This window comes from Tupaia chinensis, unplaced genomic scaffold (genome assembly GCF_000334495.1).
Source record: "Tupaia chinensis unplaced genomic scaffold, TupChi_1.0 Scaffold144952_1, whole genome shotgun sequence".
NCBI lineage: Eukaryota > Metazoa > Chordata > Mammalia > Scandentia > Tupaiidae > Tupaia > Tupaia belangeri.
Genome location: NW_006204812.1, coordinates 157,878 through 183,800, shown reverse-complemented (window position 1 = coordinate 183,800; position 25,923 = coordinate 157,878). Strand labels below are relative to the sequence as shown.

The 25,923-nt window shown below is 41.9% G+C and overlaps 1 protein-coding gene and 1 pseudogene across 1 annotated transcript in view; one reads left to right on the top strand and one right to left on the bottom strand.

The window, feature by feature from the left end:
* ITSN2 (intersectin 2) overlaps positions 1 to 25,923 on the bottom strand; it is a gene marked incomplete in the record, with an annotated part of 122,530 nt that overhangs the window by 12,978 nt on the left and 83,629 nt on the right. The window contains 1 exon segment of the mRNA XM_014583868.2: positions 1 to 88. Within this exon segment, the coding sequence (XP_014439354.2) occupies positions 1 to 88 (88 nt within the window).
* On the top strand, positions 7,705 to 20,526 carry LOC102501831 (cytoskeleton-associated protein 2 pseudogene; annotated as a pseudogene).

Sequence of the window (25,923 nt, the reverse complement as noted above, 5' to 3'; positions counted from 1 at the left end):
TCTTCCGTCTGAATCAGCTCGTGAATGTAGCCCTGTCTTTTCCTCTCAATTGGCTGCATTGTGTCCAGGGTTTGCAGATCAGCACACCCTGGGGGAAAAACAGGGTAAGTTTAAAATACTATTTTAGTTGTCATTAATAGACACTTATTAGCTGCTGTGCTGGGTTTACAAACGCCGCTTTGGAAGAACTATGCAGCTTTGGAAAGCAGGCCCTTAGCTTCTGCAGAGCACCCCCACAGCGCAGGGAGTCGGCCTTCCGGGTCCATCACTCCGAGCTGGAGAGCAGCAAGTTAGCAACGTCTGTCATGGGTCAACGTGCTTCTCCGTTCTGTTCTGAGTAGTAACAACAGAATTAAGGAACTTGGAAAATGGCCTCAAGGAGATCAGAACGGGGCTGAGCTTATGAAGAATCTCACCATCTCAAGACACTTTTGAAGTCACTGAGATGATTAAAATGGATTGAATGCCTTGGACGAGTGTCTTCCAAACCGTAAACCATGAGTCATTAATGGATCATTTTAACAAGTTAGTTTTTCTAAGTGCTGGTCGGGCCCAGCATCAAAATAAATAAATAAATAAATAATAAAGAAAGAAGAAAAAAAGAGAAAAGAAAAAAGCAACTCTTATATACACAGCTTCGAGAACATTTTAAATTATGAGTGGATGTGGGGAGGTAAAATGTATTTCTTTTTGTGAACAAATGTTTAAAACAATATTTAAGAAAAATATCTCTAGATGTCTCAAAGGAAAGTTCTCAGGTTAGGGAACCTAAAATTCTCAGGACTCTGGTCCCCAAGACCTCTCCCTTCACTCACCATAACAGTTTGGAAACACTGCGGGTACCCAGCCATAAGTGACCCTGAAGGAAGTCACAGGTAACCTCATTCCAGGGTGAGAGGTTCTGTATTCAAGGGGATCAACTGACCAGCACATCAGAGCTGAGCTGGAGGCAGGCTGTGAGGTGGCATAATTCCAGAATCACGCCTTCCACAGGCGGCGGAAGGCGGGCTGATGCACGGAGATAGGGGGATACTCTCTGGAGCCCTTTCTCAGAAAGTGAGAGCAGGTAGGCAGCCAGCAAGCTACCAGGGGCAACAGGGGGCGCGCATCAGGAAACAGGGAGGGAGAAAGGGCCGTGAAGTGGGGAGGACGCTTTGTGTTGAGGCCATCAGGGGAGGCTGCAAGGAGAAGGTGTTCTCTGCAGCAAGGCCTGGGCAGGCGGGGGAGTGTCTGATAGATTTGGAGGGACCCTCACAGGGAAGGACGGTCTGGCAATGAACAAAAGCCCCACAGGCAGAACATGTGAGGAGTTTTTGAAGGTCTTAAACAGGTTTTTTTTGGTTTGTTTTTAAAGAATTATTTAATTTTATTGATTCATTCACTTATTTTAATTTGACCAGAGAAGGACAGAGAGAGAGAGAGAAGTGAGAAAGCAAGCCGCTAGGTCCAGGACTTGAACTGTGATCAGCTATGTGGGAGTGTCCAGCACCTTAACCACCATGCCACCTGCTGGTCCCTGTTTGTTTTTTTAAAGAGAGAGATTTTTGCTATATGGTGCATGTGCTCGCCAGAGAGACAGAAAGGGAGAAACCACCCCCCAGGGGAAATGGCCACGCTGCAATCCCTTCTCCTCCAGTCTCCTCTCAGGATTTTGGGCATATAAACACACATGCCCAGTGTGAGTTTTAAGCCACTGGGTCTGGGACTCGAACTGTAATTGACGAAGTAGAAGTCCAGTGATGTAACCATTATGCCATCTGCCTGTTCCTAAACAGGTTTTAAAGATTTAAAGACTGGGTCCTTAAGAGGGTTTCTCTTTCTTTTTTTTTTTTTTTTTTGGAGAGGTTTTTCGCTATAGGGCGCATGCGCTCGCCAGACAAAGAGAGAGAGAGAGACAGAGACAGAAAGTGAGAAATCACCCCCAAGGGGGAATGGTCACGCCGCAATCCCTTCTCCTCCATTCTCCTCTCGGGATCTTGGGCACGCACACACACACACCCAGCGTGAGTTTTAAGCCACCGGGTCCGGGATGCAAACCGTGGTCGACTACGTGGGAGTCCAGCGACATAGCCATTACGCTAACCGCTGGTTCCCGAGGGTTTCTCTTTCTAACCTGCTTTGAATTTTTACATATTGTATATGGGTTTGTGCTCACACATGGTTCTAACAAGGAGAGCTATTCTATTTTCTACTGAAATTGCCAATAGCTTTAAGAAAATCACTCCTGGGGCCAGCAAGTAGTGTGGTGGTTGGGGTAGTAGACTCCCACATGGCTGAGGTGTGAGTCCTGGACCTGGTAGCTTGTTTTCTCATTTGCCCTCTCTCTGTCTATGGTCAAATTAAAAACAAACAAACAAAAAAGATACTAATAAAATTTAAAAAGTAATCATTAATAAATAAGAAAATTACCGTAAAAAAATAATTGAATAAGACAAGCTATGTTTTTTTTAAATCTTTTTATTTGTTGTTATTATTATTTTTTTTATTTGCCCAGAGAGAGAATGCGCTCGCCAGACAAAGAGAGAGAGAGAGACAGAGACAGAAAGTGAGAAATCACCCCCAAGGGGGAATGGTCACGCCGCAATCCCTTCTCCTCCATTCTCCTCTCGGGATCTTGGGCACGCACACACACACACCCAGCGTGAGTTTTAAGCCACCGGGTCCGGGATGCAAACCGTGGTCGACTACGTGGGAGTCCAGCGACATAGCCATTACGCTAACCGCTGGTTCCCGAGGGTTTCTCTTTCTAACCTGCTTTGAATTTTTACATATTGTATATGGGTTTGTGCTCACACATGGTTCTAACAAGGAGAGCTATTCTATTTTCTACTGAAATTGCCAATAGCTTTAAGAAAATCACTCCTGGGGCCAGCAAGTAGTGTGGTGGTTGGGGTAGTAGACTCCCACATGGCTGAGGTGTGAGTCCTGGACCTGGTAGCTTGTTTTCTCATTTGCCCTCTCTCTGTCTATGGTCAAATTAAAAACAAACAAACAAAAAAGATACTAATAAAATTTAAAAAGTAATCATTAATAAATAAGAAAATTACCGTAAAAAAATAATTGAATAAGACAAGCTATGTTTTTTTTAAATCTTTTTATTTGTTGTTATTATTATTTTTTTTATTTGCCCAGAGAGAGACAGACAGAGAGAAAGGGAAAGTGAGAAGGCATGCCACCAGGTACAGGACTCGGACCACTCTATGTCCTGCCTTCAAGATTTTTGCCAATCCACATCATCTCTACTGTCATTTAATACTTTCTTCTATATTTATTCATGTGTGAAGTTTAATGTGGTTCTTATGTTCCTTCTAATAGTTATTAAATAAATATATAGTCATTAAAGCCTACCTGGATGCTGTGTTGCTTCCTGTGCTGTGTACTAAGGGGTGTTCTTATCACATCCGGAGAAATAGTGACTTGGGTTAGATTCACAAGCATTCACCCCCCTCTGGGAGAATGTCTTGGACTAGTAGGAAAAGCCTCAGACCTTTTGTCGTTTCTGAGGTTAGAACCTGCGTAGCAGGAGCTGTACCAGGGCCAGTGAGGGGACAACTGTCGTGTGCCACACCGAGCTGACCCTCGGCAATTCATGATAGCAGCACGGACTTTCATTCTCTGTTCCAGCTTCCTAACTGACCGCTGTCCTCACTTCCAATGTCCTCTCTGTGGCTGGGCAAGAAGTAAAGGCCCGAGGCCGCTCTTACTTCCTCCCCTTCTTCTCTCTGCTCACTCGTCCCTGCACTTCCTGGGTCAGGCGCTGAGAGAGCCCTGTCCCTCTCTAAAGCCAGCGTGCTTAACCTGGTCTCTGCAGGACCCTTCCCTTCCTTCACGCTTCCATTTCTAGTCCTCCCTGCTTCCTTCTTCGCCTATAAACATCATCCTGTATCCTTCCTAACCCTTTCTTTTCTTTCCCTTTTTCTTTTTTTACTGCCAGAGGGTGCATGAACTTGTCAGAGGGGGAGAGGGGGAAAGCATCACAATGGGGCAGTCACTCAGCAATCCCTTCTCCTCGTCCTCTTGGGATTTTGTGTGTGTGTGTATTGGGTCGTTGGAAAAGTCATGACGTTGTTTTCTATGCAAAAAATGTGTCATGACTTTTCTGATAACCCAATACATGCACCTTCTAGGGCTGGCATCTGAACCGTGGTCAGCCATGTGGGATCCAACTCCCTTAACCTCTAGGATGTAGGGCTGGCCCCTATCCCATTATTTAAAACAAACAACCTTCTTTCAATCCTTTCCCCCTACCCCCAGCAACCTCTTCCTTTTGTCTCATCGCCAAATGTCCCCACAGAAGCCTACTCCCCCAGTTCTCCCTGGCAAACTCCCCCAGTTCTCCCTGTCGCTTTTCCCACTGGGCATTCTGGCTTCTGTCCCACGGCTCGGCTCATGCTGATCTTGGGAAAGTGACAGTAACCTCAGTGTGGCCAAGTTCAACGACCACTTCTGGGCTAATTCACCTCTACTGGCCCACAGCACTGGCACCTGGGATGAGCTCAAGTCTCCAGACTTTCAGCCTTTATGACTCTCCTCTTTCTGGTATTTCCTCCTATATTTCTGCCTCCACCTGCCACCAGGCTCTCTGCTCGCCCAACCTAGCAGGTCCCACAGTGGGGTCACATGAATCTGAACCAAGCCGCGCACGGTGCATTGGTCCTGTGGGATCGTCCTGGCTCTGAGGAAGCCTGCACCACAGCGACTTTCACTTGATGAGCCACGTTCTCAACAGCCATTTGACGACAGAACTCTTCTTTCTGAGGGGAGCAAGGGCAAAATCTTTGGATGAGGAATTAGGACTTTATGGACAGAATACATCCATTTGCCATCTTCTCTACCTGTTCTGCCCAATAAAGCAGCCATTATCGACAGGTGTGGCAAATGACCAGCTCAGACAGAGATGTGCTGGATGTGCAAAAGGCACACTGAAGTTTGAAGACCTGCTGAAAAAAACAAAAACAAAACAAAACAAAACAAACAAATGCAAAACACTGCATTAATCCTATATTCATTATATATTGGAATGATATTTTAGATGTACTAGATTGGTAAAAATACCGTTTAAATTAATGTCATTTCTATCTTTATTTTTAAAAAGTAACTGCTGAGGTCCAGCAGTTGGCATAGTGGTTAAGGTGCTAGACTCGCACATGGCTGACTGTGGTTTGAGTCTCAGACCTGGCAGCTTGAAACTCATGCTGGGTGTGTGTGCATGCGTGTCCAAAATCCCAAGAGGAGAATGGAGCAGAAGAGACTGTGGCATGGTCATTCCGTCTGGGGAGTGATTTCTCGCTTTCTGTCTCTGTCTCTCCAGAGGGCGCATATGCCCTGTAGCAAAAATCTCTAAAAAAAAAAAAAAGTAACTGCTGGGAAAAAAATTTTTTAAAGAGATTTTTGACATAGGGTTTGTGTGCTTGCCAGAGAGAGAGACAGAGACAGAGACAGCGCATACATGCACACAGACACAGGCACACGTGCTCAGCATGTTTTTCAAGTAGCCAGGGATTTGAGCTGTGGTCAACGATGTGGAATCCAGTTCTGTTAACCACTAGGCTATGGGGCCAGTCTTATATTTTAACACTCGCATAATCTAACTTGCTCTGTGAACCTGGACAGTTTGCATGTGTGTGTCTCTAAAGGTTAGGGACTATGTCTACCACAGTTCTTTTTTTTGTTTATTTAAGAATTTTTTATTTCGGGACCAGCAGTTAGTATAACGGCTATGTCGCTGGACTCCCACGTAGTCGACCGCAGTTCCGAGTCCTGGACCCAGTGGCTTAAACCCACGCCGGGGGGCGTGTGTGCCCAAAATCCCGAGAGGAAAATGGAAGAGAAGGGATTGTGGCGTGGCCATCCCCCCTGGGGGGTGATTTCTCACTTTCTGTCTCTATGTCTCTCTCTGTCTGTCTGGTGAGCGCACATGCCCTATAGCAAAAACCTCTACAAAAAAAAAAAAGAATTTTTTTTTCATTTTATTTATTCATTCATTTATTTTAATTTGACCAGAGAGAGAGAGAGAAAGTGAAAGTGAGAAAGCAAGCCACCAAGTCCAGGACTTGAACCGTGGTCGGCCATGTGGGAGTGTCCAGCACCTTAGCCACCATGCCACCTGCTGGTCCCTACCACAGTTCTATAATGTCAAACTGAGTACAGCTTTTGACCACCAGCGGTCAGGAAATATCTGTCAACTGGTAGACTATTGTGTGGGTCCTGGGCTTGTTTATCCCCAGATCCATTCTTCATTCTTCTCTCTGCTTGGCTCTGTCTTGCAAGGAGGCCAATCCTGCAGGCTCCTCTTTCTAGGCTCCTATTTCAGTGGCTTCTCCCTGGGTTAGTCAATGAGAGGAGGCTCTAGCAGGAGACTGAAGATTACAGGGTGGACTAGGAAAAAAATCTTCCCACCAGAACAGTGAAATGGTAAGAAACCTTTTTGTCTAGGTTGGGAGAAGGATGTAAAGACTGGGCTTGGCCTCTCACACAGATTCGGAACTCCAAGAAGTCTGCACTGCAGAATTAACACGGAAATCGATCCCTGACTGCTGATATCGTTCGGGTGCTCGCCTAGAGGAATGTGCAACTGCAGGGTGGGTCACCTCGGAACCTTGGCTCCACAGGATTTCCACAGAAAAACCACGATGATTTTTCTCATATGAAGATGAGCTCAGGCCAGCTCCGTGGCCTGGTTAAGGTGAAAGGGCTGGAAGCCACATGGCTAGGTGTGCGGTCCAAGCCTTGACCTGGCGGCCTGAAAGTGTGCGTGTGCCCAGATCCTGAAAGGAAAGAGATGCACAGGGAGGGTCACGGCATGACTCTTCCCCACACATGTTGCTTTCTCCTCCCCTCTTTCTGGCTAGTACATGTGCCCTCTGGCAAGCACACACACACAAAACAAACAAACAAACAAAACCCACAAGAAACAATTCACCAAATAGTTTTTATGCTTGTTTGGTTAAGAGATTTTTTTCCTATAGGGAAAATCTCTCCCTGGAGACAGAGATAGAAAGTGAGAAATCACCACCCAGGGGATATGGTCACGCAGAAATCCCTTCTCTTCCACCCTCCGCTCAGGATTTTGAGCATACACGCAGATGCACCTGGTATGAGTTTTAAGCCACGGGGTCCGGAACTCGAATTGTGGTCAACTATGTGGAAGTCCAGCAATGTAACCATTATGCCATCTGCTGGTTCCAAATCTACTATAATTTTTTTTTTTAAGAATTAATTCTATTTAGCTTTATTTACTTATTTATTTGTAAATTGGATCAGAGAGGTAAAGAGACAGAGAGACAGAGAGAGAAAGAGAGAAAGTGAGAAAGCAAGCTACCAGGTATAGACTCAAACTGCAGTCAGCTAGGTGGAAGTCCAGTGCCTTTAACCACCACACCACCTACTGGTCCCAAATCTACTATAAATTAAAAAAAAAAATTAAATGAAGATTATAACAACAAAATACAGTAATAAAACAGAATACAAATGGAGATATAAAATATATATGTTTAATATAACTCAAGGCATATATGAAGGGCTTGAGACCATAAATAGGACATTAAAAAAAAGACCAGGCAGATTTGAAAAAGAAATGAATAAAAATGGCAATACTATCAACAGAAATAATAAATTAAGAGATTAAAGAGCAGATTAAACACACCTGAGGAAAGAACTAAAATAATTTGTAAATCTGAAAATAGATCTGAAGAAATGACTTAGATGCACCTGGTGCGGGGCAGAAAGGGACAGGGAAAACATGAAATGAAGGTGAAGAGCCAAAGAGGGCAGAATGACAAGCCCGACACATCTACTAGCATCCTAGGAGGGGAAACAGAAAGACGAGAGGGAGGGAATGCTGAGATTATAATGGGTGAGACTTTTCTAGAACTGATAGTGATGCAATTCAAGTTCAGGAGGAACAATACTCCTGATTAGGAAAAAAATAAAAATAAACCCATATTTAGATCGCAGAACACTAAAGAGAAAAACAGATCATTAAACAGAAAGGAGAAGCAGAGGACCCACACAGGGACAGCAATTAGACTGGCTGCACACACCTCAACTCACAACAGTAGACGGAAAAAACTGCTGTCAGACCAGAAACCTCACCACACCCCGCATGAGGGAGAAATCAAGACATTTTCAGAAGTCTGAGAGCATTTAAGGCTAACAGACATGAAAGAAAGGAACTATTATGAGGTGAAGTCCAGGAAGAAGAAAACTGAATATGAACGGAAAGTAAGATATAAGAAGTGGTGAGAGAAACTACTAGTAGTTCTGAGGGGCCAGAAGGTGGAGCGGTGGTTGAAGGGTGCTGACACCACATGGCTGACTGCAGTTTGAGTGCGGGACCTGGCGGTTTTCTTTTTTACTCCCCACCCTCCCCACCCCTCTCTGGTCAAATTAAAATCGATTAATTAGTTAAATTAAATTAAATAATTCTTAAAGAAACTACTAGTAGTTCTGTGAAAAATGAAAATAATTACTGACTGCGTAGAGTAACAACAATATTCAATAATAACACCTATGTTGGTGGGCAGATACACAAGGGGAAGTTAAGACACAAAATACAGTAACATGAAAGGCAGGGGAGAATCATTAGACATCATTCTGCTTGTACTGATGCAGATATTGATCAAATTTAGACTTCATTAAGGCAAACAGGTTAAAAATAGAAAGGGGGAGCAGGAGGGAGGGAATCAAGGGGAAAAAAACAGCAGAGCATTTAACAAATACAAAAATGGGAAATTATCTGTTGATAGTGTGTATGATAATATCTTCGACTGACTAATACACGGTGAATTTCATGCTGGGAAAATTCATTTGTATGCTGTAAGGTTGTACAGAGATCAAATGTAAAAAGAAAAAAATAATAGAAAGGTAACTCCCCAAAGCACAGACATAAAATACATCATTTCCAAACCTGTGTAGAAAAATAAAGAAAATGAAGAAATGTGACCAACGCCACAGAAATCCCTGTGTTGACAGAACACAAAGCAGCAAAGAAAATGCATGGTAAATAGAAAATACAGAATTAGATACAAATAAAAGTATGAAATCATTCTAATCAATGTAAGTGGCTTGAACATGTCAGTGACAAGACACCCTGGATTAAAATTAGATCATAAAGGGGGGCCTGGCAGATGGCATGATGGTTAAGGTGCTAGACTACCACATGGAGGCCCACGTTCAAATCCCGGACCTGGCGGCTTGCTTTCTCTCTCTCTGTTCAAATTGAAGAATGATAATAAGTAAAATGAAATAAATAGTACTTAAGAAAATAGATCATAAAGGGCCAGCAGAGAGCATGGAGGTTATGACACTGGATCCCACATGGCCAACTGTACGGTTCCAGTTCTGGACCTGGTGGCTTGAGAATCACGCCAGGTATGTGTACATGCATGCCTAGAGTCCTGAGAGAAGAATGGAGGAGAAGGGACTGTAGTGAGGTCATCTTTTCTGGGAGGTGATTTTTCTTCTTTTTTTGCACTCACCTGAGAGAGACAGAGAGAGGGAAAGTGAGAAATCACCCCCCTAGAGGATGGTCACCCTGTAATCCCTTCTTCTCTAGTCTCCTCTCAGGATTTTGGGCATGCATGCACATGTGCCTGGTATGATTTTCACTCTAAGAAAAAACCAAAACACATACACAACTCTCCCATCACCTCAGTTACCCCTTCTCATTTCCTCCTCCTCTTGAGCATCCCTCCATTCCTGCCACACTGGTGGCCCACGAGCATTGAGGACATGCTCCTGCCTTCTGCCTAGAATGACCTTCCAGACATCCACATGGCTTGTTCTAGGTACTCCTCACACCCTTCAAATCTCTGGGCCAATGGCGCTATTTCAGAAAGCCTTTAGCTGCATGTCCTATTCCAAATAAAATCCCTCCAGACCCACCCCCTGCCCCACCTCAGCACCACCTGCCCCCTTCTCTGCTTTATTTTTCTCAAGAGAGATTTTTACTATAGGGCACGTGCACTCATCAGAGAGATAGAAAGTGAGAAATCACCCCCCAGGAGGGATGGCCATGCTGCAATCCCTTCCACTCCACTGTCTTCCCAGGATCTTGTGCGTGCACAGACGCACATGCGCCTCGCGTGAGTTTAAGTCACCGGATCTGGGACTTGAACAGCGGCTGACTACATGGGAGTCCAGCAATGTAACCATTAATCCATCTGCTGGTCCCGACCTGCTTTATTTTTCTAAGACACTATATACTGAACTTACTGATTTATTCACCTTCTGTTTTTCCCTATTCAAATGCCAGTTCCAAGAGGGTGGTAATTTTCGCCTACTTTCAAATCTGCTAGATTCCCAGTGCCTGACATGCAGCAGATGTTCGGTAGGTATTTACAGAATGTGATATGAAGCTAAACTCGAAGCTGTAGGAGACACTACGGCGATAACCACCACAGGTGGTCAGAGTTCTTTCAGGCAGACAGGAAGTGTGGGCAAAGAAACTGAGAGAGCATGGCTTCTGTTAGATCCAAGTTCCCAGAGGAAAATTCGTGGTAGGCTGGGGCCACAAGACCCTCCCACACTGTGGGCAGATGTGAAGACTGAGAGACAAATGATGAACAATGACACGGGAAACTGTGTCCCACCACAGATGGGGACTACTGTCCCAAATTACACTGTAAGTGAGAACAAGAAACAAACGAGACAGGCGTAAGAAAGGAGAGGAGAAAGCTCTGGGAAGATTCCAAAAGGTGAAGGACAAAAGACAATTTATGATGGCTAGAACAGAGAGGGCTTGTTTGGATTGTGTAATAAGTCCCAGAAAAGCCCTCGCCCATCCTGAGGGGAGCGATGTTACTGAACAATGCCATTCTCTGTGAGCCCGACGAAGCAGCCAGAGTAAGCACGTCAATTTCAGTTGTCCTGCGTTCAAGCTCAGTGAAAAGATGAGCTTTTAACAGTAAATCCAAAGGATTAAGCTGTGCATTTTCTGAAGGCTGCCTTTACACTGAGGTTTTACCAGGACACTAGAAAATGACTGGATATTTTATTTTGTGAAAGAATTGCCTTTGCTTCACTTGGCAAATGTTTATCAAGTATAAACAATGTACTAGCATGCTTCTATCATGCAGTCACAGATCTCTGTGTTCTTATTTTTGGAAACTTAAGTCATTTTTGGGCAGATTTGTAATCTCTTGTGTCGTTTTGCTGCCTGTCAAGTTCTACATCGTCAGGGGTTATGTTGCTCATTTAAACACAAAGAGAAGAAGTTTGCACGGTTTTCTGATGCTGTATTCCATCAGAGAGCAAAATACTTGGCTATCAGAAAACAGTAGTATTCTAGAACTTCCAAAAGTATCTCTGTTGATAAGTACAAATGGATGAAGAGAAATTTTATTGGTCTTATTTTTATTTTTATTTTTTTAAGAGGTTTTCGCTATAGGGCGTGTGCGCTCGCCAGCCAGCCAGAGAGAGACAGAGAGACAGAAAGCGAGAAATCACCCCCCAGGGGGGATGGTCACACCGCAATCCCTTCTCCTCCATTCTCCTCTCGGGATCTTGGGCGTGAGTTTTAAGCCACCGGGTCTGGGAGGCAAACTGCAGTCGACTACGTGGGAGTCCAGCGACATAGCCATTACACTAACTGCTAGTTCCCTATTTTTGAATTTTCTTTAAAAGGTTATAGGCCCACAACAGCAAAGACCTCCTACTAGGAGATAAAAATGCAGGCCTTGACCTCATAAAGCAGTTCAGGCCAATATGTGCACTACCTTCTAGCCTGCCAGAGTTATATCACTGGCCCAACTGAAGGAATTAATGCACTACTCAGAATCAAAATATATGAAGTGATGTCATGAAATAGTCTCTTCACATTCAGCAACAGGCATGGATATGCAGGGCATGGATTTCTAGGAACGTGAAAGTACGCTGACCTTACAATGGTGGACACACGCCATTACACACTCATCCAAACCCACAGAACGTACACCACCGAGAATGAGCCCTAACGTAAACTACAGACTTCGGTGATAATGATGTGTCAGTGTAGGTTTACCAGTCATAACCAAAACTACTTTAGGTGGAGAATGTTACTAATGAGATACAATTTCCTCTCAATTTTTCTGTGAACCTCAAATTGCTCGTAAGTAGTTTTGTTTTGTTTTTTCTTTTTTTTTTTTTAGTGATCATGGGGCCAGTTAGATGGCATGGTGAAGGTGGCTAGATTCCACATGGTCGACTAGCAGCTTATGCGTAGTCAGGCATATGCGCATGTGTTCCCCAAATCCTGAGAATGAAGGAAAGGGATTATGACCAGATCACCCCCCTGACGGTGGTGTTTCTTTCTTTCTCTCTTTCTCTCCTTCTCTATCTCTGATGAGTGCATGTGCCTATAGAAAAAAAAGTAGTTAGAAAAAAGTGATTCTAAGTCAAAAGATGGGCAAAAGATCTGAATAGACATTTCTCCACAAAAGATAAATAAATGGCCAAAAAGTATATGAAAAAATGCTTGGTATCATTAGATATCAGGGAAATGGAAATCAAAACTGCAAGATGTTACCTTACACTCGCAGCAATGACTAAAATAAAAAGTCAGACAGCAGGGCTGGCCCCCTAGCCTAATGGCTCTATAAACGCAAACCTTCCTGTGTGGGTCAGCCCCACACGTGCATGGCATGTCCCAAATCGTAACACGACAAAGAAATGTACGATAGAAGGGACTGTGGTGTGATCGAGCTCCACTACAGTGTTTCTCTGTCCATCTTTTTCTCTGGCTAGTGCACACACTCGGTAACTCAAAAAACAGAAAAGAAAAAAAGTCAGGTAATAACAAGTGTTAGTGAGGTTGTGCGAAACAGAAATTCTTGTACACTGCTGGTGGAAATAGAAAAATGGTGCAGCCAGTTTGGAAAACAGCGACAGTTCGTAAAAAAAAAAAATTAAATGTACAATTACTATTTGACCCAGCAATTCCACTCCTAGGAATATATATCCAAAAGAAATGAAGACATATGTTCACACAAAACTCAATGAATGTTTATAGCAGCATTATTCATGATAGTCAAAAAACCAAATGTTTCATCAACGGATGAATTTGGATAAACAAAACACATAGGTATATTAGTTAATCTGGCCATCAAAAGGAATGATGTCTTGGGAACCAGCAGTTAGCGTAATGGCTGTGTCGCTGGACTCCCACGTAGTTGACCGTGGTTCGTGTCCCAGACCCGGTGGCTTAAACTCACGCCGGGTGCGTGTGCGTGCATGCCCAAGATCCCGAGAGGAGAATGGAGGAGAAGGGATTGCGGCGTGACCATCCCCCCTGGGGGATGATTTCTCGCTTTCTGTCTCTCTGTCTCTGTCTGTCTGTTTGGCGAGCGCACGCGCCCTATAGCGAAAACCTCTCCAAAAAAAAAAAAAAAAAGGAATGATGTCTTCACGCATGGTACAATACAGGTGAACCTGTAATATTGAAAATATTGTAATACTGAAAATATTACACTAAGTGAAGTAAGTCTATCACAAACCCCACATATTTGAGCCAGCAAGCGTGTAGTGGTTACGGTGCTGGGCACGTGTGTGTGCAAGCCCAAATTTCCAGAAGAGATTATGGCGTGGTCATTCCCCCCAACGGGTGATTACTCTCTTTTCCTTTTACCTTCTCTGTCTCTCTCCAGCAAGCACACATAGTCTATGACAAAAACAACCAACCACACATCGAATAACTCCACGTACATGAAATGTCCAGAACAGGCAGACGTATTAAGAAAGATTAGTGGGTGGGGTGCAGAGGGCATGGGGAAATAACCAAAGGGTACAGGGTTTCTTTTTGAGGAAATAAAAGCGTTCAGCAGTTGACTGTGGTAGTGGCTGCACAACCCTGAATGTACCGGGAACCAGGGACTTGTACACTCTCAATGGTAAACTGCATGGTACATGAACTGTATCTCAATAAGGCCGTTACCAAAAAGTAAGTGGTATGTTCAGCTTTATCCTCTTGGATACTATTACAGATTCATGTTCTTGTTTATTATATTCAGCCCTTGCCACTTCTCTGTGTATCTTTTTTAAAAAAAGTTTAGTCATTCATTCCATGACTGAAACAGACAGACGGATTCATCATCTCAACAGAGTCCCGATGACAGGCACATGCATGCCAGGTATACTCAGGGGGCTCTGTACACGCAAACCTTCCTGTGTGGGTCAGCCCCCCCAGTGCCACATTTTATGGACCTGCCACTGTCCTGTCCTTCTGTGTATCCCTCTTGCATAGAGGCACTGTGTAGTATCTGACTGTTCCTCTTTACATGTCCCCAGTGTGTGATGGTTGTAACTGCCGGAACTTCATTATTAGGAAACTGGTGGCACTGTAAGCACACTCGTGTAGAGGTTAACGGCGTGCACTCAGGAGCCAGACCTGAAACTAAATCAGTTTTGCCACTTACTAGCTGAGTAACCTTGGACAAGTTATTTAACCTGTTTTAATTTCCATAAAAAGAAAATAATGATGTAACATTATGATCTTAGAAAATGACCTGGACTAACAAGTCCTCAGTAAAGAGCACTTCTCTTCTTACTAGTACGAGTGAAGGCTGCATAGTCAGAATTTCACTATTCTTTTTTTTTTTTGGAGAGATTTTTACTATAGAGTGCATGCACTCACCAGAAAGACAGAGAGACAGAAAGCGAGGAATCACTCCACAGGTGGGTTGCCATGCCGCAATCCCTTCTCCTCCATTCTTTTCTTGGGATCTTGGGTAGGCACGCACGCACGTGTGCCCGGCTTGAGTTTTAGCCACAGGGTCTGGGACTCAAACTGTGCTCGACTACATAGGAGTCCAGTGACATAGCCATTACGCCAACTGCTGGTCCCACAATTTCACTATTCTTAAAAAGTGGTAGCAATATTAATTATCACATATATTTATTTTCATAGAATGTCTTTTCCTTTTCTTCATGTATTCCCTTTCCCAAATGTTAACGGCTTATTTCAGAGGTCTAATCTTCTCCCTCATGCAATTTCCTCTGCTCTCATTGGCTCAACAACCAATATGCATCTGACTGTCGGCTGACATCCATCTGATGCTGAACATCTTGACTGTTTTAACAACCAATATGCATCTGACTGTCGGCTGACCATCTGATGCTGAACATCTTGACTGTTTCGGAATACCTGTGGACCACTCCATGTGGGTGTCTCACGAGTGTTTGGTTGTCAAGCCAGACCCGTCTTCTTTCCCTGACTGGTTCCTTACTGCAGTTGGTGGCACCATGTCCAATCTGTCACTCAAGATATAAATTGCCTCTTCCACCTACCCTCACGTTCCATCAGTCCTCAGTTCCAACCATTCCCCCTCAGACTCTGTTTCATCACTTTTCCCTCCAACCTCGGCTGTTTATCAGAATCACTTGGGGCACTTTGGGAAAATTCTCCAACCATTGGCCATGCCATGGCCTAGTGTTAAGGAAGCCAGACCCCAAAGGACTTATCGCTGTTTTAATCTCAGCCCTGAGAGTTTGAAAACACAACGGGTATACCTGTGTGCACGTGCTCCAAATCCCTACAGGATTTTAAGGCAAAAACAGCACTTTCAACAGTAAGTTATTACATTACAGTAGCACCCAATAATGCCACTTTGGGCAAAAGTCTCTCCGTATTTCCATAGAGTCTATTTACAAGAAGGGATTGCAGCATAACCGCACCCCACTGGTACGGTCCTTTCTCTCCCTGTTCTGGACCAGCACACATGCTCTTAGCAATTAAAAAAAAAGGAAGGAAAAACCCCAGCTCAAACTTCAGCCGTTTAAATCAGGACCCGTGCATGCCGTTTAAAGCTTCCCAGGTGAACCAAGCACACGGCCAAGCTAGAGAACCTCTGACTTTGCCCCGGCCTGCCTCTCGGCTTGCTCAACATTCACGGTCCTGGCTTGCCCTTCCGCTCCAGGAATACTGAACGTCCCACTCCCACGGGCTGTTACTTGTCTCGGTCATACTCTCCGCCATCCCATCCCCAATCTGGCTTACTCTTACTTACTCTAAGAAACTGGTAGCCACTTCCTCTCTTGTACAATCTATCACTGAATTAAATATTGCTCCTTCTATAACCCCTGGTGCCAGGAGTTACCTATGGCTGTGCTTAGTATGCGGTTTCATAATGATCTGTTCATGTGCTAGGTCTCACCTACGGCGAAGACCATCGGACACTCACTTCCGTATCCCAGTAAGTATTCTGTTTGCCTTTATGCAAATACTCAAGATTTGGTTGAATAACTTTCCAGAGATGAGGAAAGGATTTTTGCAAAGAGGCTATTTATGTTAGGCATTAGAGGATGGGCTGAATTTTGATCTATATTTTTTTCACCCAAAGGGTTATAAAACTGTTAGGCTGATCCCTTACATATAATACACTGCTAAACTCTCAACTTTCTCCCCCAATTCGCTGCAGTTTCTTCTATAGAGACTCTTACTTTGTACTACAAAATTCTTACTCTACATCTGTGATGTATTAATTCATAGGTTCCTTCTAATCTTTTTAGGAAAAAAGCTATTAAAATTTTTTTAAATAACATAATAGTTTATTATTAACCTAGATTCTATTTTCCTTTAGTAAGAGATAACCTGTTAAAATACAATGCTCTTTCACTTTTAGGATATATTGGGTTGTCGGGAAAGTCATGGTGTATTTTTTTCTGTTTTTCTATGCAAAAATATGTCATGACTTTTTGGACAATCCAATATGATTGTCTTAGACCAAACTGTCTCAATCTTGGCCACTTAAAAATTTCTTTCACCCCCTGTGATAACAAAAATTTGTTGGCCTATAACCAGAGACAAACTAAGGAAAAAAGAGAAATTCCCAAGACATTTAATCATGACTACATGTAAACAAGTTTTAAAGGATTTTTAAAAGAAATACACAATACAAGTAATATAGTTTGTGTCCTTTTAATAAACACACTTGCATAGTTATATTACAATTTTGTAAAAATAAAAACAGATTATCTCATGCCAAGCGTGCCCAGCATTCGCACAATCTCAATACCTTAATACTATAGTTTTCAAGACACACAAATAAAAATTTAAGGCAAAAACAGCACTTTGCAACAATTTAATAATTTATTACATTACAGTAGCATCACAGCAGCATCCGATAATGCCACTTCAGGCAAAGTCTCTCCGTATTTCCACAGAGTATTTACAAGGATTCTTAACTTGGTAAAACCATTCTAAGAAAACTTGGCAAATAAAGCTTTAGACTGCAATTGGCATTTCTTGCTCTACTTTTTCTTCCTCCAGTTTCTTCCTCTTAAGCTACCAGTACTCATATATTTAGATCATTAAAATAGCAGTTGCATTTTTAAAAAATTATTTTAAAATGACTCTTCAAGATGAAGTTGAAAGAAAGCATACAATGGAGAGGGGTTGATTTAAATTTGCAAATTTTCTGAAAATCAGCTTTGGTTTTAGAATGGACTTTTCCATTGCTGGAAAACCCATCGGATTTAATCACATACTTTAGACGTGATGATCACGTATCATAATCTTTTAGAGGCATTTTTGATTCTTCACCTCCTCTAGAGTTCAAATTTATTCAGTTGTGCACCCATATAAGATTCTATGTTTCTGGTAAACTTTCCTTCTAATGTTGTCTTCTATGATGACTGAAAGCTGCCTTACACTGAGTGAGGAAGAGAGCATAGGCATGGCTGAATGAGGTATTGCAAAGGATTGCATGCACTTTTAAAAAGGATTCGTTGTTATTATTATATGTTATACAATTGCTTTTCTTTTTGCTTTCCCTCAAATATATAATACCTATAAACAGGGTGGTATTTCAGTTAATACAGTAAATTTAATTTCCAGACTGACATTCAACTATGCCAGTATGTGATTTAAGCCATTGGTATCTGATGAACATATTATTTTCAGATTGCTTACAGATGCAAAACTACCTGAATGGCATTTCTAATAATCTCTATTTACCAGTGTAAATGTGAATCTGAGCTATAAAAATACCTTCAAAATAATGATCAGTGTATTCAATTCATCCGAATTCAGTATTAAAAGGAAAAATGTTATGCCAATTAATGTGGCTGATTAGCAGTACTCTGATTTCCAACCTCAGCATTTAAAATGGTTTAGCGTAACTGTCCTTAATCTAATCTCAATAACAAGTAGTAGCCCGTACAATCTGGAACAGTTCATTGAATTCGTAAGAACCCATTTTTTGCACTCTCTCTTTTAGTGTCTGCAGGGAAATCCGTGATTCCACCTATATATTTGCATGATTGCTTTCCTATGAATGTCCTACTTATAAAAGTATCATGATGATGTCAGAATTAAAAATGGAGGTGGTTAGAGAGTGCAGTGGTGGGCTGAAGGGGTCAGAAATGCCCTTTCCCAAGACACACCCCGGACGCTAGACTGCAAATGGGCACCCCGACATGCCCCCAGACCTGCAGCTATTTCGGAGTCAAAGGACCCAGTCCACATTCAGAGAGCAAAGAAGACAAAAACTCAAAGAACATCTTTAAGAAGAAAAACAGCTTTTGCACACAAATGAGAAAATCAGATATTATCCAGTGGTACAGGCCAGAGAGTCATGACATCTGAGGCCCACGTTGAAGAGGGGGAAAAAAAGTTCAGAAACTTAAATAAAAATGGCTGATAAAGAAAATGCCAGTAGACCTACAGGGAACAAAAACAATGCAACGATGGAAAAAACTGTATTTCTTTAAAACCTTCTAGTGAATTAACCAATTCAAGTACACCAACTGAGACACATAATTTTTTTTTTTTTTTGAGAGGTTTTTTCGCTATAGGGCGTGTGCGCTCGCCAGACAGACAGAGAAAGACATAGAGACAGAAAGAGAGAAATCACCCAACAGGGGGGATGGCCACGCCGCAATCCCTTCTCCTCCATTCTCCTCTCGGGATCTTGGGCACGCACGCACACGTGCCCGGCGTGAGTTTTAAGCCACCGGGTTTGGGACGCGAACCACGGTCAACTACGTGGGAGTCCAGTGACATAGCCATTACGCTAACTGCTGGTTCCCGAGACACATAATTTTGAGGATGCTAATTAAACTGTAAGTGTTACCAATTAAAGATGATCTCCAAAATCAACACAGGACGTGAAGCCAGACATTTCATCCTAATAATAATAAAAAGAAACATATGATTACAGAAGAACCAAAGCAAGATGTTAATGTGCCCAAGAAATCTATCCTTGGATCTTACCATGGCCAAAGTGTGCAGTCTAAAGTTCGTTCATTTAGAAAACTCTACAAGTCACAGATGAGAGTTTTGCAACAACAGAGAAACTTCCAATGATTGTCTCTAAAGCCACAAAGCCTGTAAACACTAGCACTGTTCAGTGACAAGTGACAGACCCTCAACTCTGACCTCTACCACCAAATCTGTGAGCACCACATCTCAGACACAGCGCTGGTGTGACCTGTTAGGAGTCACCACAGTAAAACCTGGGACAGAGAAACAAGGCACCGGTAGAACCTCTGCCAATAGTACAACCTAGGAAGGGCCTCGTGAAAAAGAACTATTACAATCAAAAGCACTTTTATCTAGTGCCCAAACCAGTTCTCCTGAGGATATAGAAATAATTAAATTGCTATCAAGAAGCATCACATTTGAAACTGTAGCCAGGCCTTCTTCATCTTCTAATCCTAAACTAATAGAAAAATCAAAATCCACTTGGCAGTGAAGACACCCTACAGCGAAGCAACTAGTGAGAGTAGATCAGCCTAGCCCAAAGAAACTGCAGGAGAGAGCAGGCTCATCTGAGTGAGTGAGGAAGAATGCTGAAAAGGGCCCCAATTCAGTAGTTACCCAGCCTGAGCCTGAAGGACAAAAGAAAAAAAACCAGTTGGGTCCTTCTGGACTACCATGACAGAAGAAGATAACCAAAGATTATTTGCTAAAAAAGTGAATAAGACATTTTCTGAATGCCTAAACCTGATTAATGAGGGATGGTCAAAAGAAACAGTGGTCACACGGAATGACTTAGAAGTATTCCTGATGCCAAAAATATTGGATATGTCTTGCACGGACTGAATCAATGACAAGTCCTATGGGAAACAGGATCACCATCTATGAGAAGGACATCCTGGCAAAAGCTCAGCCTACTGCAGAGATGGGCATGCTACTGTAGATATTCTCACCATGAAGAATAAGAACAAAAAGAAATAGTTCAATGTAAAGAAGAAGATGCAACTTGATGAAACGAATTCTATGCTTAGAGAGTTGAAATTTCTGACTCCAGTAAGTCAATCTCAATGTTTCCAAGAGAGGACTCCTAAATTGCCAGATGTGTAAAAAGATCCTTATCCTCGCATGTCTTTCTTTGGAACAGTTAAGAGTTAGGAAGTGAAACCATGCTTTCATACGCCGCCCTAATGCAGCACTGCACCGCACGTACTCAGACACTGAAACAGCGGAAGAGTCAAGATCTGGTAAGAAATGGGGATTTTATATTACTGGTGTTCAGTTTGTTTTTGTGGGCTTGTATTTCCCTAGGACCTGGATTAGGTCAAGTACCTCATAGGCTAGGTATTCATGGCAGTGAGCTCCCGACTCACTCACAGGAGCTGCCCTTCTGGGCAGTGCAAAGCTAATCCTACTCCCAGTCTCAACAGTTTTTCTTTAAGGTAAATTTTGTCAGCTTGTTTACTGGATTCCTTAAACAGGTTTTGGCATAATGTTACGTGTTCACTTTACTAGACATAAATACTAATGGTACATAATCAGAAAATGAGGTGTTCGAACTGAAATTTGGTTTTGCATTAAAAAAAAAAATGGAGGTAGTCTAATGACTAGAAATCCCCACCCCAGGGAGCATATATACATATCTCCTTACATTCCAATAATGTGAAATACTTTAGAACACAGATATTGCAACTTTTGAAGTTTCAACTAAACTGCTGATTCTTTCTTGGGTGTTGTGAAGCTGTAATTTATGCAGCGTATGACTGAGCTCATCCATTCATAATGTATAGGCACATTAACATAAATATTGCACAAAATATGCCTCTAACTGAAACCGAGAGGTATAAAAACATATTTCACTCTTCTTAAAGAACTCTATGAAGAAATAAGACTGATTGTATGTACACTTTTCCTGATAATGCTTTGACATTCACAAACAGTAGAGTGCACTGCAGTTTGTAAACATTTTAAATTGCATAAACTTCCCATTGATTTTCAAATACAGTTTAATACTGTCTACTACAACTCCTTTTTGTTTTAACTAAATACTCCCATATATCAGTTTATAATAATGTTTATTATTTCAGAAGTGTTTCCCATTCAAGGAAAAGAAGTGAAAATCCTATGCCAAAGTAGCCAGTGTGGGTGAAGAACAGACAGTAGCCAGAAGCCCGGGCGGTGAGGCCGACCTTGTCACGCACGGACAGAGGAAGGCTGGCTCACACACGTCCTTTCACTCGGATTCATGCTTGGCTAGGATGCACGCATGCTTCGCCAGCGTTTCATCAGAGATTCCTCGTCTCTATTACACATATTAAGAGGAAAGCCATCCATCACCTTTTATGCGCCGGGGTGTGCAGTCACCTGATTAACAGGTAACGCGACTTCTGATGCTAAACATCACACGTAAAAACGCTCAAAGGTAGGAAAGGTCTCACATCTCACAGCCAATGACAGCCTTGCATTCCTCAGAGATAACCCATTTTTAGGTCACCAGTAAAGAAGTTAACAACAAGCTGCGACAGCACGTGATGCAGTACCTTCATTAGCTCAGGTACATGAAGATCTCAGGGAACTACCACACGGCAGTGCTCATCCTTGGGCAGTTACAACATTAAAAATATCCCACTCCGCACACACCCCACCAGAGCAGGCCGCCTCCTCTTCTGTGAGGTCAGAAAAACTCCCCCCAAATGTTACTGCTCCCACTCCAAATACACAGAAAACAGAAAAGCGGTAACTTTCAGTTCTTGGCCTCTAACAAATCTAAGTATCAGTAGTCACAGCGGCATATTAGAACGTGATAAACTGCATATTTGAGGGCGGGTCACATATTGAGCCAGTGAAGAGCTCCTGTGATTAGATTAGATCAAACATCATAGCAGAACATAAGCAAATTGAAGCTGAATTCTGTAATGAATATACACATTGCAGTAACATCAGAAAAGCATGGCAGCCCATTCCAAACCAGCAAGAACAGTTTGTGCAAATAGTGGGTCTTTGTGTGTTTGAACTCCCACCATGTCAGGGCAAACTCAATGTGCATGCTAATGACCTACAATTACCAAATGAAAAAGGAAGAAAAATGCTAAAGGGTGCCAGAGAGGACAGCAGGGAAAGCCACACAAAGACCCACTATCCTTTAACTGGGTACAATCAATGTTAACTGTGAATTCGAAACACAAAGAAATAATCACAAGTGGCTCTAACATTCAGCGAAGGAAATGGATTGTGTAGGAGATATCTGACCAGGGCTGCCTGCCCTGCCTCCACGCTACAGTCAAACTTGGATAGTGGGTCTCTGGGGTGCTTTCACCACTGGAAGACAACATTGGGTCCTAAAAAAAGAAAAATGAGGAATAAAATGAACATAACGCAAATTAGGTGAGTGAGAAAAACTTTGACTAATAATTACATGCAACATTGACTAAACAAATTTGAATTATTAAAATTTTCAACTTTTAAAAAAATGTTCTAATTCCATAGTAAAATGAAAATAATACTTACAGGGGCCAAAAGAAAACCCAAAAATACCCTGGTGGAAATCTACAATTTAGCCAGGTTTCACTAACTCATATGAAAATTATAAACAGGTGATTCATTTCTAAAACTCTCAATAGATATAAAGAGGTCTCTAATCAATTTCTGACTTTAAGATTAAGCATCTTGTGAACTACATCTTAATAAAGTATAGGCTTATGTAGAGTTAATTGTGAGTAAATTTCATAGCTACGAATACAATGAACTCTATTCTTTATCTTCTCTGAAAAACTAATTATTACTCAATTTCTTTTTTAAAAAAAGCATTATTTAACTTTATTATTATTACTTTTAATATTTCCAGAGAGAGACACAGAGAGAGGGAAAATGAGAAAGCAAGCCTCCAGGTCCAGGACTTGAACCAGTTGGTCATGTGGGAGTCCAGCACCCTTCGCCACACCACCTGCAGGCCCCTCATTACTCTTCAATTTCTGGTCATTCTTTTATTTATTTATTTTTGCTATAAGGGACAAGTGCCTACCAGAGAAAGACAGAGCTTGAAAAGGAAAGCGAGCAATCAACTCCTCTCCCTCTCCCCGACCCCCAGGGTGTGTGTGTGTGTGTGTGTCCACACTGTAATCCCTTCTTTTCACTAACCCCTTCTCACTTCCTCTCAGGATTTTAAGCAAGCATGCACATGTACCTGGCATGTTTCTCAGGCCACCAGGACCAGGACTTGAACTGCACAGTGTCTCATAATTATTTTAAGTAAATAAAATAAATACTCCTAACTCTTTCAGGTGATTTAAAGACTTGTTTTATAGGAATAATAAACTTCATCAGAGAACTCTATTTGGGAATTTTCCCCAGAATTACAGAATTGAGAGCCCTTTTCTTCCAGATGGATGGGCTTTCATTTAGATTAAACAATAAAGTATACAGGTTTTTAGATATGATCAAACTAAAAAAAAAAAAAAAATCCACATATATCAGCAAAAAAAGCTGTGAATAAGTTAGTTATTGATAATACTTTTATAAGAAAGAGAACTCTGAATCTACTCCTGTGTTGAAACAACCCCTTGAAATTCTATTTTCTCAGCTCTCAACATGTACAATAACCAAGAATATAATACCACCCCTCTCCCCAATGTTTGCCCTTCTAGCAAAATATCACTGTTTATCCTTCCTGTCCCCGCCCAGTGCCCTCCGCGGAGGGCTCCCTACACACGTGTTCCATTCCCACAGATTCAGGGGCCTTTCCCGGCACGTATTTATATATTCATTACAGCAATATTGGTGTCCCCAACACCTAAGTACATGGTACACACTCAGAGAGTATCTACCAAATGAATGGGTTTCATGACTGAAAAGTAGGAAGAATGTTAGCATCATAAAAAATAAAATCTGAGGCAAATGGGAATTCCGAAATCATCTGTGTAGGTCAATAATCACCCTGAGGGATAACTCTTCCTTTCCTTCCTTTTCTTCATGTCAGTACTGCCATTTCCTTGTTTTATGTCGGGGAGGCTAGGAATTGGTTGTTTTTTAGAGTGGCACAGTACAAGACAATAGCCCTGAGCCATAAGTGGCTATTAGCTTTAAATTAATTAAAACTCTATTAAATGAAAAACTCTGTTTCTGTCACATCAGGCACACTCCAGAAATTCAAAAGCTTCATGTGGTAGTGGCCGCAGTATGGGACAGCACCACCTACAGACTTTCTCACCGCAAAAGTTCCATGGGATGGTGCTGTTTAGACTGGGTACCTTCTCTACAGGCAGTCTGAGGCTGTCACTTCTACCCACATTCAAATGGCAGATGAAGCAGTCTCTGGCCAATAGGAACTTCCAGGGCAAAGGTGTCCTTGGATAATTAATTCGTGTTAATCCAGCTTTTGTAATTTAAGTATCAAACACTTATTGACAACCTACTACCTTGTTTAGTTGAAGAATAAGAAGTTGTCACTCAACTAACTTTCTGGGCAAGCTACTTTCCTGGGAGGTTATTTATGTCTTGAAGTAGGTTTCTCTAGGACACAGATTTTTAAATGATCTTCCAGAAGGGAACCTGAAAGGACTGTTATAGAAGATAGGAAAAGGAAGGGCGGGCCTGGGGCATGGTCCTTTCCTTTCTAAGGCTTTTATCCGTTCTTTATAGTCCTTATTACATGAGCCCTAATTGGGAAAAAAGTGTTCCACCACTGAGTAACAAGACCCAAGGCAACACACTGGAAAACCTTAGTTTTACATCATAGACGGTTTAAAAGCCAAATGTACTAACACACTGCAGTGCCTTCAGAGATCATTAGCTGAGGATCTTCCAGATCTAGTAGGCCTGAAAAACACTTGTTCTTAGTGCCAAGAAAGGTGCCATGGTATTTCTAATTAATCTAATAACAACTGATTTCTAATTCATCACACTGCCAATCCATCAGCAGGGCTTGAAAAATAGTCATTCATAGTCAAACAAAAGTGTTCTAATTTTCTTTACTACTTCTGAAACCCTGAGACATTTTGGGGGATAGTCAAACCAGTAAAAACTGAACTCTTCCCTTGGGGCCAGCAGTGGAATGATGGTTAAAGCAACTGACTTCCACATGGCCAACCGTGGTTCAAGTCCCAGACCTGCTGACTTGCTTTCTCACTTCCCCTCTCTTCTTTCTCTCTGTCCTTCTCTGGTGAACACATGTGTCCTATAGCAAATTAAAATAATAAAAAATAAATAAAATTAAAAAGAAAAAAAAAAAAAAGAAAAACCCAAACCTGAACCCTTCTCAACTAGAGAAGTTTAGTCAGTTGCTGCATCTAAAGGGAGGTCTACCAAAATCAGAATTATCTTTACAAGCTCTAAAGTGAAAATAACACACACAATTATAGATATATTTAAAAAGCTGCAATCCTTACACTGAATCATAAGGGTATCTCAGTTTTGAATGAGTTATCATTTATATGATCTTGGCAACTAAATGAAAATAACCTGTTTAAACTTAATCTTTTAAATAAATAAACCTAAATAATATTGAAAATAATTTTAGAATGATAAAGTACAATTCATTATCTAGTTTGTAAACAAAACTCAAAATCAAAAGGGTAAGGAAAGGTAACATCATTCTCCCCAGTTATCTTCAAGAACTGTTTACTCTCTATTATTAATGCTGTGTTTACTGTCAACTATAAAAAAGGCTAAATAACTACTAAGAGATAATACTAAATTTTACATTTTTGAGATCTGCACTCTTTTTTTTTTTTTTTGGAGAGATTTTCACTGTAGGGCGC